The sequence below is a fragment of the Microtus ochrogaster genome, unplaced genomic scaffold (assembly GCF_000317375.1).
Source record: "Microtus ochrogaster isolate Prairie Vole_2 unplaced genomic scaffold, MicOch1.0 UNK12, whole genome shotgun sequence".
Taxonomy (NCBI): domain Eukaryota; kingdom Metazoa; phylum Chordata; class Mammalia; order Rodentia; family Cricetidae; genus Microtus; species Microtus ochrogaster.
Window position 1 is genome coordinate 5,109,062 of NW_004949110.1, and position 19,800 is coordinate 5,128,861.

General features: G+C 44.3%; 1 protein-coding gene across 1 annotated transcript in view; it reads left to right on the top strand.

Moving 5' to 3' along the window:
* Slc9a9 (solute carrier family 9 member A9) overlaps positions 1 to 19,800 on the top strand; it is a 559,136-nt gene that overhangs the window by 431,825 nt on the left and 107,511 nt on the right. Inside the window, exon 13 of the mRNA XM_005366691.3 lies at positions 14,749 to 14,800. Within this exon, the coding sequence (XP_005366748.1) occupies positions 14,749 to 14,800 (52 nt within the window). The remainder of the gene's footprint in view (positions 1 to 14,748; positions 14,801 to 19,800) is intronic.

The following is a 19,800-nucleotide window of genomic DNA, read 5'->3' on the forward strand; positions in this document are numbered from 1 at the left end:
TTGGTTTTTCGAGACAAGGTTTCTCTGAGGCTTTGGAGCCTGTCCTGGAACTAGCTCTGTAGACCAGGCTGGTCTCAAACTCACAGAGATCCACCTGCCTCTGCCTCCCTAGTGCTGGGATTAAAGGCGTGCGCCACCATTGCCTGGCTCATTTCTAATTTTATTAATCTGACTGTCTTCTCTCTCTCCCTCTCTCTTTTGGCCATTTGGCTAAAAGTTTACCACTCTTGTTTATCTTTTCAAAGCATCAACCTTTTATCTTATTGATTTTTGTGTTGCTTTTTTTCTTTTCATTTCCATTCACTAATATCTACCTGATCTTTATTGTCTCTTTTGATCTACTTGAGTGAGGTTTGGTGACAACCCTGGTGACCCAGCAAGAAGTGGGCCTTGCATAAACACCAAATCTTTACTTCCTCTCCCTTTCCAGGGTCCTAAGAGTCAGTGCTTGCTATTGGCCAGACCAATCTAAAGTCAGAGGGTAAGAGAACTCAATTGATGCTGTCTACATCTGACAGGCTCTAAAGTCTAAGGAGCAAGAATAGGTGCAAAGAAGATGGGAAAAGTCAAAAGAGTTCCCGAGGGCCCAATAGTGGATGTGTGAAAATGGGGGTAAGGTTATTTCACCCAGGGTCATGTCAGAGTAAGACAGCGGGATCCCAGGGATGCACACAGAGATATCCTTCTCAGGGGTGTGCAGATGCTCACTCAGCACCTGCGTGACCCCAGGGACTTCTCACACACCTCAGTATGAGCCTGGCTTACTTACTGAGTGACTTGGGGATTACTTCCAATAGGAATTAAGAAAGTAAATGAATTACCTCAACCTGGATCATACACTGAATAGTTTGATAAAGTTATCTATTTTGACTTCCCCCCTCAATAACCTGTAAGTATAGTAATCATACATGAAATAAACAGGGCTAGTATGTTTACAAGCAAGCATTGCTGGGAACCCCTGAATTTGGAATATGTTATAAGTATAGGTCACTGATTCTAAACTTACATGTTCACATTTGACATTTCTGAAGCAAACGTTTGTCATACAATGAATGGAGTACCAAATACAAGCTGCAGTCATTTTTTTCTTGGAAGTACATAAAGTAACAGCATGCCTTGTGATTGATGTCATCTTAGGTTTAGTGCAAACCAGCATAATTACTTTAAAGATACACTAAAAAATTCGTATTTCCCAAAATAGTTAGCAAAACAACAGTGATCTTGATCTATTTCCCACCAATGTTCTATGAATGGATACGTGGAAGAAGGAAGAAATTGTCTCGCTCTCACAGGTGCCAGGATCCAGCCTCAGCTCGGGTTCAGGTCCTGAGACAAGGAAGGGGCACCGACGCAAGCAAAGATTCTGACCACCAAGTGGATTGCACTCAAGTGGCCCCGAATAGCTCAGGCCGTCTTTATTTCTACTTAAACAGAGTTTTTCTTACCAGAGTTACATGAACAGCTTTATTATTGGCTTCTATTTTTGACCTTAAGAAATACATTGCAATTTAAGGAATACATCATGATCATTATGAAAGCCCCCATTGTTTCCCCTTTATACTTCCCCAAATATATCTTCCCGCCCCTTACACAACCTTATTCTAGACATAGAGCTCAGCATTTTTGCAGACTTGACTAAATATCGAACCAGATGCATCCTGCTCTTGCAACACTTACGACAGCTGGCAGCTACTTGTGGTTATAAAGTTAAAAAGTAATAGACAGGGGCACAATGCTTTAAAGACAACAATATTCAAACCCAGACAATTCTTTCATGTCTGTATACAGTTATGCTTTTATTCAGTTCCTTTTTCTACAAGAGGGTTCCAAGTCTTAATCTCTCTGTAGAAGACAGACTCTGATAAGGCGCTCTTTCCCATTCCTCTATACTTCTACCAATAGAAGTTCCTATGTATGACAAACCTGGCTCTATCCATCCCACATTTTGTTTTAAATTTCCTCCTCCTGGAGCATACCAAAGCATGATTCCGTGTTTGGTGTCCGGGGCATTTACTCTCAATAGTTGGCACTATGTACTCCTGAGGCTTTCTCCCTAGTCTGTATATGCATGCCCTGTTCTCCTCTCTAGAACTGTGAGACATAGTTAATGTTCCAAGTGTTGTTTTCTCATATGTAGATGACTATCTCATTGAGTCAGAAAAGTTCCCAGGTTTGGGAGTTATAGTTGGTAATTCCAGAAAAGAGATCTGAGAAGCATTAGCCCCCTGTTGAATCTTTGGGGAACATATTTGAAAAGGAACAGAATCTCCAGGGAAAATTACAGCTGTTGCGTGTGTGACTGACAAAGTGAAATTAAAACCGCCCAAAGAATCACCAATATAATGAGAGAGAAAAGGGCCTGCAAGCTGCACGGATTTTGCAAATTCTTCCACTGTCCCGTGGACTACTGGTCCTTGCCAAGTGAGAGTCCATTTCCACGAATGCCTTGTCCTGAGGAAGCCCACTGGACAGGTAGTTGTGTGCTGATCCAAGACTAGGCTGCAGGGCTCCCAACACCTTCAGGATGTAGAGTATGTGAGTTAAAACATCAGTTCGCATGCACCAGTTGTTTAAGCTGTCACCATGATCTTCTAGAGTCACCGGCTGAGAAAGCCTGAATGATGCATTATCCATGAGCATCCACTTAACTCTCATTATTTCATTTCCTGCCAAATTGATGCTGATGCTGTCCCCACGCTATGCGTTTTCTGTGGTCATGGTGATAATGTGCAAGCCTGTGATAGAGCACCTTCCTCCTCTCTCATCTTTTCCTTTCTTTGTCTGTTCTAACACAGGTCCCTAATAGCCTTCTCATCAGTTCTTGATTCACTTTCCTTATTTTAATCCATTAATTCTAATATCAAAGTGCATTTTTCAATGTTACGCTAGCATTGAGCATGCATTCCTCAACGTCTTGCTTTTGAGCATTTAATTTCACTTTAGCAAAGTCAGGCCAGTGAGTACACACATGATACCATGCTTAACAGCAGTTGGTTTAAACCAGAGGAAAATATTGTTTTTCTGTCAATTTACTTTTTTTCCCTAGTGATTTACTTTAATCATACTCAGCAAGAGATGGAAATTATTTTCTTGTCTTTTGATGAGTCATGGCAGTAACAGCTTCCTAACTTATTCATTATCTTTTCCTGTCAAATTCCTTTGTAAAATCAAGAGATTTATTCAGTTTTAACAAAAAGTAAGGTTATATATTAAAACTGTTTATGACTTAATTCTTCTAGGGCTACAGAAAAACCTTTTTCATTTAAAGAATGTGTGTATGTTATGAATGTGTATGTATATATGTCATAAATCTGAGTGTTAATTATTAATAACACCATGTGGTCTTATAAAGTGTTAAGCAGCTCAAAGGAAAATAAGTTTTTACTTGCTGAGATTATAGATCACAATCTACTTCTAATTATGGACTTAAATACTGGTCTCGGCAGCTATTATTCATCCCAAAGCCATTTTAATTTCAATTTCAATGATTTATTAGTGTTGGTGAAACAATCTTCTTTGGCTATTTTTTGTTTTAGGCCCACATGGTTCATAACGTTGCAGCATCTGCAGGATGCTGGTGATGGGTGACCAGTAACTATAGACATACTGGCACAAAATTACCATAGGGCCCGGCTGCAAATGTGTTGTAATGACAAACTTAAAATAATTACTTACAAGCCCTTCCCTTTTTTGTTTTTAATGACTAAAATATATGGCATTACAATAACTTAGTGTTTTCTTCCCCAGATTCATATACTGCATATAATGCATAAATATCACCTATTTGAGATTTTTCATGTCGGGTAGTATTGTGTCTCTGACTTCATGTTTTATCCTCTGCCTCCAGTGCTCTGTGGGAGCATCTACCAATAACTGTAGTTCCCTTGAGATTTTGTTTTCACGTTCTTTTGACTCAATCACTTTTACCTGTGTGCCTACAAGCCCAAGAATTACCTCTGCCCAGCCCTTGCCTTTTAAGCCTTATTTCCCAAGAGCCACAGAAAACCTCATTCCGTGTTAAGGAAGGCAAGGCATTAGCTCTGAGAGAGGGTCATGATTTGTTGGAGATAGCACTTTCTCAAAACCTAACCCACAAATAGGAAATCTGATTTGGGATGGAGTGTATCAAACAGATCACAAGAATTTTACCTTCTGTATGGGATGATTTTACCTTTTATGTGTTTATTGTACTTAAACATCCATCAATCTTGAAAGCATTGTTGCTTACCTCTAAGGATTCTTTCTAAGGCATTATTGGACAAAAATAACTCCTGGTTGTCATTCGCTTTAATGGGAGCAGCTTTTTCTTAGCTTGTGCTAAGAGGACCTTTATACCCTCTAAGTACTTGTTTCACCTTTATGACCCCCTGTCAAAGTCCCCCCCCCCCATTTCTGCAGGCGATTTTCATACAGCTACGGTCCTTGTACTGGAAGAGTATGTAGCCATTCTAGCTCCTTCCCTGGCTTCCAGGGCAGCTAGAAAACACCCAAGAGCAGCATCACAAAGATACTCTCAGCTCTCTCCAGACCCACACTGTGCCCCAAACATGGTCCTGCTGGAGAGCCAGGACTCGGCCACAGTTCTCTCTGCTGTTCACTGCAGTGAGGCGTGGCTGGGGGGGAGGGAAAGATGTCCTCCCGAATTGCCATCTATTTCTTTGCTTAACTGTGAGATAGCCACGTAGTCTCCAGGTATTAGGACTTCCACTTTCCCCCCCAAGCGCCCAATAGTCTAGGATTTATTTTCAACCACTTTCTATTTCATACCAACACATAAAGCATGCTCCTTTGACTACTTTATATTCAGCAGTAAAATGTCTTTTCCCATATAACATGTTCGGCCTGACTTTGAGAAGACACCCCACCTGGTAAGACACTAGACTTTAAACAAGCTAATCCACTTGAAAGCATGGTTTTTCTGGGGATGTGCATTTGGCTCTGATAAATCCCTAATTGCTCAGGCAGGGCACCCACAGAGAAGCCTTAGGAAAGAAAGGCCAGCTGCCTGGCTAAGCTTCAGCATCCATCTTCCCACCAAAGGGTGTCAGTGCACTTGTGGCTTAGGTCAAAATAAATTAGTCTGCATAATCATTCTTAATCCAGTTTCCATCGGATCTTCGCTGTTGTTTGAAATTAGCTTACCTCTTGGAAGAACTAAATACCCGGAACTTAAAGGAAGTTTTGCTCAACGTGAAGCACGGGATGTATTTCTGTCTGCGGCATGCCCTTGTTTACGGAAGTGTAATTTTCAGAGGCCATAATATTTTTAGCATCTCATACATCTCTCAACGGTATTCCCAAATTGACAGATGGGGTTAAACCCTTGACACATGGTGCAGCTGTGCAGGCAGAACACACCTCCTTTTCTCAGTCCTCATACCCCCAAGCTCTATTGTCCACAAACCTCCAGTGGCATCAGAAGTCGCAAAGAAAACCTGCTTTAGGGCCAAGTGAGATGGGTGACCCACAACTGTTTGGTCAGAGATTTCAAACCAGAATGCATGGGTACAATGACAGTGCACGAGGACAACTCCGGCTTCCAGGCACTTCTTCAGTAGGCCTTTGCTGGGCCCCATGTAGGCCATACTCACAAAACCACCAGGGACAGACGCCATTGGTATCTCTAGCATTGCTGAGAAAGCAACCGAATACCAGCTCATCTTGACAGTGTTTTATGGAATCCATTCCAGAATCTTCTGGAAGAAGCAGGTTCGTGTGGGCAGCTCAGGACAGCAGGGCAGGAATGCCAGAATAATCCCTTGGTCCGGTCATGTTCAGTTTGATAACAGGTCAGGTCCAAAGATTTGGGAAGTGTAACCTAGAACAAAGGGTTTCTATAGATGGGTCCATGCCAAGAAGGCAGTTCTGCTCTAAAAAGCATCCTCAGGCTTGTGCACTCTTGGGGCGAGGACCACAGTCACTGCGCATCTTTCATGGCACACTATGGAACCTCCTGCATCTTCAACTTCATTTGTATATTTCCTCATGCCCCACATGCAGAAGTATAGCCACCACGGAGTCCACACTCGTGCTCCGAAACAATGAGTAAAAGTGTCCTGCCATCTTTCCAGTGACTGACCGAGGCCCTCACTGAAGCAACATTGCTGTTACGATCCATCTTCCTTTTGCTTCACAGTGGATGGGAACTATTGCTTTTCCTGAATTCAAGCCACACTGACATGTGGCTGTAACATGGCCCTGATCTGTGTAGTGAATGTTTCATATTCATTGTATGTCTTCCCAGAAAATGTTTGCTCACCTCCAAGGTTGCCTAACCACCAATCTTCTGAGCCTCTTTCCTTACAGACTCTCACAGTCCTTAAATTAGATGGCCAAACTGTCTTCAAATACTGAACTTGCCACACAGTGAGCATTTCCAGTCTACGGTCTTGTGTTTGAAGAAGCCATGAGCTCTTTATTCCTTGTGCTTTACTTAACGGTCCGAACATCTCTTTCAGACAAAGAGCAGAAAGCTGGAGGTGAAGAGTTCATTTCTCCCAAGTTGGTAATCTGGAGATTTGCCATGTTCCATTGCGGCAGAAGCGCTCTGACCTTATGACCCTGAGTTTTAATTTCACTTCCCAATTGGACGTCATTTGGGGAGAGTCTGACCTATACACCCCCCTCTTTAATATCGAAGGGAAGAAACCCTTTCATGTGTCCTAAGTAGAAGTTCAGAGACATCTCCACGTGAGCCTGTCATGAGCTCCTTCAGCATCCCACCGTGCATAGCCACACCTCTGAGATAGATCGCTTCTTCAACTGTGTCCTAAATTACATCCTAATGAATTCTCGGCTAAACCACTGATGCTGTTCAGTAAGTGACCTGCACTTCCAGGAGTCTTGCTGGACTCATAACACATAACTCCAGGGATCTTTCTAATACTCCATCCTAAGCATAGCACTCGAGAGTCTTTAGAATTCAGCCTCCAGACACTTTGTAGTGTCAAAGAAGCAACCCTGCCTGCAATCAAGCTATTCACCACATTCCCGCCTTCTTTATACTGCTGTGCTTTTGCTCAGAAGTCCCCTCCCTCAGGATCATCTTCTTTTGCCATCAATCTCATTCTCAGTTTTCAGTACCCAGCTCTTCTAAGAAGCACACTTAGCTCTCCTGCAGCCCCTCTGTCAGGTTCTTTACTGGTGTGTTCCCTTTGCCCTGTGTGATCCTTACTGCACACTGTAGTTCTGTGTGGATGGCAGAAGTCCTGTTAATGTCCTTTGTATCTTAGCATCTATCATTTATAGAAAATTCACCCTTGGTTTTAACCTAAGATGTATTTATCTCTTGATTTAAAGTATATCAATTATTCCCTAATAAGAATGACATTAACTAATATTCTATGGCTATTTCTTGGATTGCAGCCAATGTTTTGTATAATATATATATATATATCTGATTTCTTCCTTGTTGAACTACTTGGTTTTTATTGTGAACTTGACACAACCAAGAGTCGAATGGAAAGAGGGATCCCCAATTGAAGAAACACCGCGATCAAACTGGCCTATGACCTTGTGTTTTGGAAATTGTATGGATTATGCCGGAAGGGTGGGCCCACTATGGGCAGTGCCAACTCTAGGTAGGTGATTCTGGGTTGTAGAAGAAAGCAGACTGAGCATGAACTGAAGAGAACAAGCCAGCAAGCAGACTTCCGCCATGGTTTCTGCCCCAAGTTCCTGCTTTGGCTGTCCTCAGTGAGGGACTGTAATCTGGAAAGTGTAATCCATGTAAACCCTTTCCTCCCCAGGCTGCTTTCGGCCATGGTGTTTATTTATCACAGCAACAGAAAGCAATCTAGAATACGTATAATGACCTGTAAAATGGACCCATGCTTATTGCCGTTTGCAGTTGAGAAAATTAAGGTTTAAAGAAGTTACACAAATGTTGGAGGGACCAGGGAGGTGGCTTTATGAATGAAGGCACTTGCCACACTAGCCTGTTGGCCTGGATTTGATTCTGAAAATCCATGCTAAGTTGGAAAGAGAGAAGAGCTCCCCAAAGTTGTCCTCTGACCTCTACATGTTGTGGTACTGATGGAGGAGGTTCATCTGTCTCTTGGTTAATAAAGAAACTGCCTTGGCCCTTTGATAGGACAGAAAATTAGGTAGGCAGAGAAAACAGAACAGAATTCTGGGAGAAAGAAGCCGAGTCAGGCAGTCTCCATGATTCTCCCATCGGAGACAGATGCAGGTTAAGATCTTTCCTGGTATGGTGCTACACAGATTACTAAAAATGGGTTAATCAAGATGTGAAAATTAGCCAGTAAGAGGCTAGAGCTAATGGGCCAAGCAGTGTTTAAAAAAATACAGTTTCTCTGTAATTATTTCGGATAAAGCTAGCCCGGTGGTGGGAAGCAGCCCGCCGCTTGCCACTACAGTGGTACACTCTCCCACACATACATGCACCCCATATAATAGGTGAAACTTGAAAACTTTCAAAGATGCCAGTGGAGTAAATGAGAGAGGTCAGATTTGAGACCCATGGTCCAAAGTCTGCTATTGTGTCATACTGAAATTAAAAAGGGAAAAGGGTCACGGCGCCTTCTTCCACTTAAATTTGGTTTACTTTCTTGTTTCTCCGAAAGAGGTTACAGTATTTTAGTCATTAGCCTGGATTAATTTTGATCGTACATACTATAATAACATTTAATCAAAGGATGTGGGGAGGAACAGTGGGGTACACTGGCATACGATAATCCCCATGGAGTCCCCGAGCATTAGCAGGTGTCTTTCGCACTGCTCCCCTGTCAAGCTGTATTTATGTGTTCAGGATAAAGTCACTCTTCTCTTACTGAAAAAGTCTTTTTTCACACTGTGCCATCAAATGCCGTTCTTAGAGGAAATGGGTTCTTCTCCTTCACTACGCAGCCCATCCGCTGGAGGCTCAAAAGAATCAAAAGCCTTCCTAGTACCATTGGAAGCCACATAATGAAACTAAGGCCTAGTACTATTTCACTGACTCTCCAGAACTGCTGAGTGATAAGGATCAGCAAGGAATTGTTAGTTTTAATGGGAAAAGTGAACCTTTTGTTAGTCATGTCCATTGCTTTCCTGCTAAGAAAAACCCAACTTTGAAGCATTCATTTGGCTACGGTTGGGTATGGGAGCATCCAGAGATTTTTATTATGTCTAATAAAATCCACCCAAGAATGGAGGCTGCATTATGGTCCACAAGAGATGCATTTTGCTCTGAAAATGGAGCTGGATGCTCACTGTAAATGAGGAACCCAGAGTGAGATGTTGGAGGGCACAGCTGGGAATATGTGCAGAACTCACTTTCATTTCCATTTGAATACCACAGAGGCAGCACTCCACTTGCTTCAAATTAAAAGGCACATCAAGAATGCAAAACGTCATATAAAATTTTAACCATACTTTCTAGTTGATTTTTTAATCCTTTACCAGCTCTTTGTCTATTTTCAGATAAAGCCTTGACCTTCTGTGATGTGTGCACATCCATTCTTGGCCTCCTTTTTGGAAGGCTACCTGTGCCCTGGCTCTTTACCTGCCTCCTGCATCTTTTCTTTATGATGTAGTCATTCCCCTAGTTTTTCCATTTCACCTTCCTTTGTTTTCTTCCTGATTGGCTCTTCCTTTTTCCTTCCCTTTCCTCTTTAACTATCCTCCTTTTCTCCTACTCCATCCATGAGTTATGCACACATACATATACATATACATACATATATAAACATGGATAGAATTGATACCCTGGCATCCCACTGTGCACTGTCATGTGGCTGTTGCTCTAATTGTGGGATACCTCAATGCAGAACCTAAAGGTTTGTCTAGGGACACTGGTAAGCAACAAACATAGCAAGTCTGAACTCTGGGGCTGCTAGCAGAAGCTACTGATACTAATAAAAACTAAGAGCAACAGTAGCTGATAGCATTAAGAGCTTTCTATGTCCTTGGTTCACTCCATGAAATCGTATTGTAGTATCGCTCCCTTTGTACTAGAGAAGAAACTGAATAGCCACCCTGTGCATGGTCCAGGCTGTACAGGTTGAGAGGAAGATCCACGCTTCCCAGCTGGGCAGTCTGGCTTCAGACCATTCCTCTTAAGAACTGAGTTTCATTGATACTTCAGCAGCTGAAGAGTAAGTAGCCCTGGAGTGGGCTTCAGTGAGAGCTGGCAAACACTATAGAACACAAGCTTGCCCTGCAAGAGACCTCGGTGTAGCCACACAGACAAACAGGGGGTAAGCCAGGGTCACCATATACAAAGCAAGGTAATCTTGGATGCTCACAGGAACTGCAGTTGGAGGAGTTCTTCCCAAGGAGGGTGAAATTTTTAGGAGAGGAGATATGATACCTGTTGTAATAGGAGCAGCGGGGCTGCGTCCCCAGCACCCCGGCCGCCCGCACGGCTAGCTTTACCCGAAATAATTACACGGACACTGTATTCTTTTAAACACTGCTTGACCCATTCTCTTCTAGGCTAATTCTCACATATTAATTTAGCCCATTTCTAATCATCTGTGTGTAGCACCCCAAGGTGCGCTTACCGGGAAGATTCTAGCCTAAGTCCGTCCTGGGTCGGAGCTTCATCGCGTGTGCCTCAGAGAGCAGAGCTCTCACCTCTGCCCGCAAGAGTGGAGCATCATGTCTCTCCGAGGTGTCTGCCCCTGAGAGGAGAGATGTTGAGTCTGACCTCACTTCCTCTTCCTCCCAGCATTCTGTTCTGTTTACTCCTCCCACCTATGTTTTAACCTATCAGTGCAAGCAGCTTCTTTATTTAATTAACCAATGACCTTCCTCCATCAGAGACCTATGAAGGCCTCAGGGCAGGGGAGCCATAAAAATGACAGGAAAAGAAGAACCATGTTTGAAAGCTCAAGAAAGAAGACAGGACGTCACAGATGGCCAGTGGCAGCCAGTGTGGCCCAGACAACAACCCTGGAGACTGGAGAAAAGAAGTCAGGTCGTGAGAAAGGCTTGGGTGAAGCAGAACACAGAACTCAGAGACAGGGTTAGGTACTGGCCTAGGAATGAAGTCCGGTTAACAAACAGACGTGAGGCACTAGGTCAGAATGGCAGAGGGGAAACCTGACAGTGGGGGAGGAGTCTTTAGCTCCACTTGAGCAGGTTGGACTTCATCTCATTCACCCTTGGTCTCACTTGGGGAGCTGCTATGTACACAGGTAGCATCACAAGCCGGGGTGACATCATGTCTTGTTTCTACAATCGCTCCCAAACCCACAGGGTACAGGTGATCTTTAATGCATAAAAGTGTGGAAGCAAGGTTATCCCGAAAGTATGTCTCTTTCACATTCTGGTTTGCTGCCTTGAATAGAGAGCGGGTGATACAGACATAGCCGGAACGTTTGCATAGCCCTGGGGATGCTGTGTGAGTGTGCCACGCACATCAATAGCCACTATTACATCCAGCGATCAAGAAAAAAACAGAAAACCACCCTTAGAGGAAATATGGGGGTTAAAACGGAAGGCACATGAGATGAAGTAAGAACTGTTTCTGTAAACCCTTCTACAGTGTTTGAAATTTGTTAGTACATAATAAAAGTAAAACTAAACATATGTCCAATTTAATCATCAGGCCACTAGTCCCACGAAATAAAAAGTGGTGCCGTGGTGGATGACATGACACAGAGAAAATACGCTAACACGTTAGTGTTGCAGCCAGGAAATCAAGGGAGTCTAATTGGCAGATTAAAAAAATAATAGTATTCAGGGAACATTTAATGTGGTCATAAAGAGGTTCACACACCTCTCAGAAATCATTTTAAAGTAGCAAGCATTAGGTTTTATGGGACCAAAGGTGATGCTGAGCCCCCCCTAGTTAAGTCGAGAACACCCTAGGACCCCGTGTTTAAGAAGGCAGGAAGCCAAGCCAAGCAACATATTTTAGCAAGATTTTTTTTTTTTTTAATCCGACGTCTCAAGTGAACTGTGTTTCTCGTGTTGTCCCTTCATGGCATTTGGCTACCATATTTTTTTTCTAAATTTTATTTTTCTTAAACCTTCCAAACTAAGTACATGTGGGGCCATTTCTGTTTGCTCCCCTGGTGTTCACCCAAGCTGCCCCCCTCCCCCCAGCACTTCAGATCCCACCCTGCTTTCGGCCAAGACCCGCAGCAGCCTGGCCAGAAACAGATCTCCTCCTGCAGGGAAATGGGCTGAGCTGGGGAGGGGCGGTGTCTCTGAGGGCGGTGCCCACAGGAAGCCGGAGAGCCCTTAATCGCCCGCCGTCCTTCCTCAATTCCATCTGGCTGCCTGAATAATGGAGATTAGAAGTGTCTGCTTTGATTGCTGCTGGGGACAAATGCTGAAATTTTGTTGAGAAACCTCAGTCCTGCCTCTTTAAGAGCTGGGTTTCTTAGGAAATTTCAATTCTCTTCTCTCCAGTGTTTGAAGCAAAGCACTAGAAAAAAAAAGGCCCCCCAAAGTGGCACACCAATCGATGCTCGGGGATTTCAGTCCAATTCGCAGCCCCCTCCGGGGGGGGAGGGGCAGCAGTAAGACGGGGTTGGAGGTGGGGCAAAGGGGAGAAGGGGAGTGGGGAGGGGGGTGCTGGGGCTGGACTGAAGCTGTTGAAATGAGGCCTCAAAGGAACTCCCTGCACGAGTAGAAAGGCTCTGCTCCACCAATCCTTCGAGGTATCCAAGTCCCAGGGAAAAGGGCAGCTGGGACCTCCACACCTGGAACTCCTGTGGTCACGCCCCGTGGTCACTGCCTGGACTGGACTTGAGGGGAGGGTGTCTCCATTATCTTCTGCTGTCTCAGCCCTCCCCCACTTCCTTTCTTCTGTCCTCCCTTTCTCCCTCTTACCTTTTCCACCCTTCCTCTTACCCCCACCTCTGTGTGCCCCTTTCTCCATAAATGAAATTGTTAAAACACCTTTGCCTGCTCTGCTGGGGAGAATCAAATGTTAGTCCGCTCGGAGCCCTATCCACCAGCCTGAGTGCCACAGATTGAGACAATAAAGAGCTGTTCCTTTTAGTTGCTAAAGCAGAGGGGCTCCCAGTGCCTAGGGTCTTCTGGTTTGTAGGCACTGGCTATTTTAAGCAGGCCTCCTCGTCTTCACTGTGCCTGTGGACCTTTGACCAGCTCCCTGCTCTGGGGAGGATTTCTGCCTCTGCCATCACTCCCAGCCAGAAGCCTGGAGGATGACTGGGGAGATTGGAGAGAGGTAGAGGCTGAAGCAAAGACTAAAAGTCTGTTAAAGGCAGGCAGCCTTCAGGGGCTCTGCCGGAGCCTGACATAAGCACTTCCTCCCACACCCGCAGCCCACCCCCAACCCAAGGGGCTCACTCTATGGGAGAGGAAATGCAATCAGCAGAGCCCCTTGCTTGCTCTGGCTCTTCCAGGACCCTGGGAAGAACCCCGGCACTGTGTTCCCAGGGTCTGTGTTTCTGTAAGATTTGGGAAAGGAGAATGTTTTAAACATAGACTCAACTGCTGTTTCTGTCTGCTGCTGCTGCTACTACGGCTGGCTCCCCACTTGCCCTCATTCTTCTCAGATCAAAAGGCTTTGGCATTTGGGGAACCCAACCCAGGAGCCCCTGAGATGGGCATATATTACATTTGCAGTAAATGGGATATATCTCTCCTAGCCACAGTGGCTTCTGTGTGTTCAAGTCTTCTGTGTGCGCAGGTCACTGCTGGTAAACCTGGGGTAGGAACAGTGGATAGAAACTGAGCATAAAGACTGTATTAAATGTAAACAGAGCCTTTGGTGCCTAGCAGTCAAGGCCTGTGGGTACTGGGGGAGGGGAGGGAAAACAAGGTATGAGATACACAGAGCCAGAAGCAATTCTAGAAAATGAAAACTCAGTTCTCGTGGATGCCTGTCAAAATGGAAATTTCGCAATGTATTCAGTAAGGAGGCATGCGTAGCGATCAGTACATTGCGCATTATTTATGGAAATTGCGTGAAGTGAAATTTATCAGGAATCTTGCATTTGGCGGATTAGCATAACAGTGCTGCAAGGAGCAAGCCAGTCTGGGAAAGGAAGCATGCCTTAGTTCCTCCTGGCTATCAAGAATTTTGGTATAGCTAGGGAAGGGTCCCTTTACTTTCCATCCTCACTAATATAAGATCATTATCAGATAAAGGAAACATCAAAGCATGCAAACAAATTTTACAGAGGAAAAGGGGGTTTTAGAGGTATGTGCTTAATTAAAACATTATAGGATTTTCTATTGTTGCTATTGTTATATATTAGTTGCATTTACTAGCTTCACAAAAAATTTGTGATTTCTCCTTTTCTAAAGACTCTCTTTAGAACATTCCATAGTTGTGTTTTCTATTATTTTTATTAAAGAATATCCCCCTGGCCAAGCTGTGTAAGTTTTAGGCCCCAGAACCTAGACCCTCTCTGTGGACTGCCCACATGACTCTAGACAAAACTTGATTTTCTCTGCATTAGAGAACCCTGTTCCAGTCTAGGGGCCATGATTATGGGAGAGTTTGCTCCTCAAATCCTGTCTTTCTTATGGGGCCTCCTGTCCCACATTCTCAGGGCCTGACTCCCAACTGGAAAGTCAGTAGCAGTGAATTGCCCTTGGTGCCCACTTTCTTCACCTGTGCCGAGGCCAAGTGTGGAGGGTCTCACCATGATCAGTTGATTGTGGGTTTTGCTTCTGAGGAGGCCACGTAGTTTTCTGACAAACCTTTATTCACATTGGTGTGTTTAGGTCAGCTGATGATTTGATTGACAGTCCAGATCTCATCTCCTGAGCAGCAGGCACTTATGCTTCTGTTCTCTTTGTCTTTTTGTTTTTGAACAGAGTTGGTGTGGACACGGATGACAGTCTGAAGGAAGAGCCCTCCTCACAACAGGCAAGTTGGATAAGTCAGTATACAAAACACTGTCTGGTCCATAGACTGGTGCATGCTTATGGAGCACATAGCCAGGGTAGCTATTTCTAAAAGGAGCTGCCTCTGCTAGTCGTGCATAGGGCTTCAGGGTGTTGGTTATGTTTCACCTATGAATGCTCAGAACCAATTCACTACAGCCGCTTGTGACATCAGGAATCCTGAACACAGGCCTCCTGGTTCACATCATGCTCAGCAGCTAGCTCCTCAGAGCTCAGCTAACTCACTCAATGCTTCTTCAGCACACAACAGATGAACCTGTTCCTCCTGAGTGGCTTCTCATTCATCAGATCTGGGTGTTCAGAAATACTGAAAGAGGCAAGAGACAGAGAAACAATTGAGGTGATCCATTACTGACCTAACTGAACAACCATTCTCTACAAAGACCCAAAACGCCTTGGAGAAAATTACTCAGAACAATGTGCTAATCCTCTGAGTAGAAGAAAATTATTCTCCAAACCCTAGCTTTGAATCCGCCATCAAGGTAGGATCTGTCAGTTGGTGATTATTTGCCCCGGCAGAGGGGCTTGTGGGTGAGAAAAACCTAACAGTGATATTGCCTTAGCGATTTCTAGCTTGATCCCGCACCTTAGAACAGAAGAGCTATGTGTAGGGATTTCCCACTTTTGCTGCAATTACAAGTCTACAGACATGATCAGGATCGTGTGATAAATATATGGCTTTGCTTGGTAAACTGTGTTTTGATCATGTTTGGATTTGAGGACAGTCCCTGCTTTGATTTCATGGGTCCCCTCTCCTAACATCAATGTAGCACAGCTGACTGCCATTCCTGGGCAAGTGGCCACTTCCCTGGGTCAGACATGGAAAGAAAGAAGAGCCCCTGTTCTGCAGAGAAGGCTGAGGCATGAAGTTCATGATAAACATGACTCCTGTGTACTTTGAACTCGGCTGGCATGTGTGTCCCAGGGCCGTATGGTGCTCTTTTCACAGACCATTGCCCCGGAAACAACCTCAGCGTGGGCTAAAGCTCGGCATGGCTGCCTGGAGTACGGGATGAGGGCCAGCGTGATGACCTGAGAGGCAGAATCAAAGCCATCAGGGCGCTGTAATGAGCAGTGAGGAAGGTCTGGCTGTGGCTGAGTTTTCAAAAGCATTTTCATCTACCAGAGGTCAAATAATCTAGTCTCCGACCTTCAAGCAAAACCTTTATCTAAATTCTATCCTTTTCATGTAACTTTTTCTTCACAAGACAGAATAAGAAAATTCATCAAAGAAAATTCTTTGTCTTCCTCTAATGGCCTAAAATTTTTATAATCACATATAATTATTGGTAAAAAAAAATTCCCTACTAGCCTAACTCCTTTTTAAAATTTATACATATTTTAGCTTATTCATACAACACTTTAAAATAAAGTTCAACATTGTTAATTCAGCAATGACTCTTACCTGGAGATATTACCATAATGAAAGGGATTTTTTAGTTGTTTCAGAAATAGGATTGTGCTCCATAGAAAGAGAACATTAGGTGACATTCGGGTCTTGGAAAAGCTTTCACATCTTGGAGTTTCAGCTTCCTGGACTGTACAAAGTGAATGATAATGATGTTTACTTCAGCTGTGTGGAAATCACAAACTGAGGGTTGCAGCGATGACTTGGAGGGTGAAGTGCTTGCTGCGTAAGTACAAGGCCCTGGGTTCAGATCCCCAGCACCCATAGAGAAGCTGGGCATGGGAGTGCACAGCTGTAATCCCAGGGCTGGGTAGGGGTGGGAACAGGCCAGTTCTGGGGTTCTTTGGCCGACTAGCCTAGCTAAAACAGTGAGCTCTAGGATCAACGAGAGCTTCTGGCTCAAAACAAATAAGACCAAAAAACAACAGAGGAAGATGCCCATCATCAACCTCTGGCCTCCACAAGCATGCCCATATACATACGTGCCTAACACACACGCACATACACATACACACATACACACGTGCACACACACCATTAAAATAAACCAATCTCATCTTGTAAAAGATTTTAGACAGTTAAGACTACTGCATATAATTAAATAATTATGCGTGTTAAATTTCAGCAGAATGAGGAATAATCAGGGCAGAAACAGACAGAGATAAAAAGGAGCCGAGGAAGTAGGTTGCAGGGCCTACATCCTTGCTGTGCTCCACATACAAATGAATTTTCTGTCACCCAGAGGGTAGGAAAAGGAAATAATCAGTCACATACGAGGTCCTTCTGTTTGGAGGACAAAAAGCAGTGTCTGGTGGTGCAAAAGCAGGGGTGCTCACCTCTGTTCACCGACCTGTCTCAGCAGACCTTCCTGCAGAGGACAAGAGGGGGCTTTCTCCATGTTTAGCCACTCCCACCTTAAATTACACACTTCCTGGAGCGCTCATGGCAGCTTCTTGTGGGCATTCTTTCTCTCCATATTCTGTTTGTTTGTTTGTTTGTTTGTTTGTTTGTGATAGAATTTTACTGTGTTGTGTAGCCCTGTCAGTTCTGCAAGTCACTTTGTAGACCAAGCTAGCCTTGAACTCAAAAAGATTCACCTGCCCTGCCTTCTGAGTGCTGGGATTAAAGGTGTGTGCCTCCACCACCATAATCTTTAGCTAACAAAGCTAGCACATAGCAAAACCCGTTCCAGAAAGAGGTTGGAGTCATTGTTCTCGTAATGTCAAATACCAGAAACAGTGGACTCCAACCAGAAGTAGTTGGCCACAGGATCCATGCAGCTGCCTCTCACCTGGGCAACGAGTGTTTGATACTTCCCAAACCTCTGTCAAGTTGCTCTCTGCTTCCCTTTTGCCTGGCAGAGCCTTACTTTTCATCAGGATCCATTGATCCCAAGCATAAGTCTGATTCCTAGCAAGACTATGCTTCCTACTTGCTTTGCATTTATTAAACTATGTGTACATTAACAAGATGAAGAAGTAGGATAATTTCTGCCCTGACCAATCATAACAGCAGTTCTTAACCAGAAGCTAAAACTGTTTAAAGTCCTTACGGCCATTACTGACTGTACAGTCTCCGAATCAATACTGGGCACGTATAAGTAAATGTGGCTGCTCATAAAGGAATTTCCACCTTCCGAGCTGTAGGGAGTACCTGTGGGATGGGAACTTGAAGCACAGTTCCCTTTTTTGCCATGCATGGTGGTGCAGTCTTAGTATACCAGGCTCTGGAAAACATACTCCAAATGCAGCCATGATGCTTTCAGTACACACTGTTTGCAACTGTGCTGTTTTGAGAAAGGAAGATACTGTTTATGTCTCAGAAGCGTCAAAAACAAACAGGGCATCCCTCCCCTGACCCCTAGAAAGTTTTCCTTGTAATTGTGTCCCTGTTCTTGGAAACATGCCTTTGTGACGTAGGTAAAATCTCTGGAGTACCACTCTTGCCTTTGATGGAAATTTCTAGCACTTACGAGAACTTGGTGTGACTTCTTTTCCCCTGTTCATCATTCTGTCGTAATCTTCCTATTGAATGCTGGCGTTGGTTTTTAATACTGTTCTGAGTACATTCTATCGCTATCCCAGTTTCAAAGATAACCCTGAACAGGTGTTCATCCCATCTACAAACAAGGAAACTGTACACAGAGAAGGCAAAGGTGGGATTTGAATCTAGGTAATTTGGTTCCAGAACATTCCGTCTTCCCAGATATGCATGCGTTCATGCAGTAATCATTGACCCCACTCCTGATGAATGCTAAGCTCCCATGAGGAGAGCTGCCCCACTGCTGTTTCCATGTCTTCTCCCACACAGAACTTCTGCTCCGGGGAGGGACATCTAGCGGAAAAAGATAGGAGGTAAAGGTTGTAAGGTCAGAGAAAGATAATAAAGCAGGTGAGGAGGTAGAAAAGGGAGGAGAGCTCACTGGCTATATAGGACAGGCCCACGAAAGGACCAGTTACTAGAAAGCTGAAGTCAGACAAGTGGAGACGAAGGCAGTGGTCCAGTCCGAAGCATAGCAAGGATGCGGGCTCTGAGTCAGTGGGCTGGTGTGAGCCCAGGCAGAATAGCGAGAGGGCCAATGTGTCTGGAAGTGAGTGAACGAGGCAAAAGTGGATAGGATGAGGTAGGCGTGATGAATGGGACCAGGACCTGAATGCGATGGCAAGTTTGCTCTTACTCTGCATGGGATGGACACACTTAATAGTTTCTCAAGCTTAGAAGTTTTTCATTTCTTCTAGCCCCATTCTGCCAACTGTTATGCTAAAGCTCATTTTCAGCATTACTAGCATAATTCTATTTTTAACACAGTGCTAACGTCTCCAGGGTTGTTCTTAATATTAGCTTGCACTTTCCTTTTACTTCCGGTAATTCCTCTCCGGAAAGTCTGTATTTAGTTGTCCATTCTGTGTGGGTATAACCTTGGTTCAGACTGCTGTGGCTCCAGACAGTGGAAGCCCAGCCGCAAAAGGTCCCAAGAAGAGCAGAAGGACGCCCACAATAACTGAGCAGCAGAGATTTAAAGGATAAAATTTCTTCCCCAGAAAGACTCACGCTAAGCAGAGACACAAAGAAATGTCTGTCAAATATGAAGGGCGTAAGCTCAGTGAACAAACACTCGTCTGCCAAGTCTCAGAAAGCCATAACCTTGAATGCCTTTGAAAATTGCAATCACTGGGGCACAACAGAGGAATTTATTCCTCTGCACAAATGACACTTCTTACTGAGTCCTCTAGAGAGGCGCAGAGCGCAGAAGCATAGGTAAGTTCATCCCAGGGAGAGACTAATTAGCAAAGGTAGGGTCATTTGGTTCATTACATTAGATGCACTTTTCCATTGTTTATATTTTCAAATATTCCTAGTAAGACTATAAGAACCAAAGAATGAACTCCACCTACAGCCAACACAATTGGCAGTGGGCATTCCCCTATGGCCACCACACTTGGCAGTGGACATTCTACAGCCACCACAGTTGACAGTGGACATTCTACGGCCACCACAGTTGACAGTGGACATTCTACGGCCACCACAGTTGACAGTGGACATTCTACGGCCAC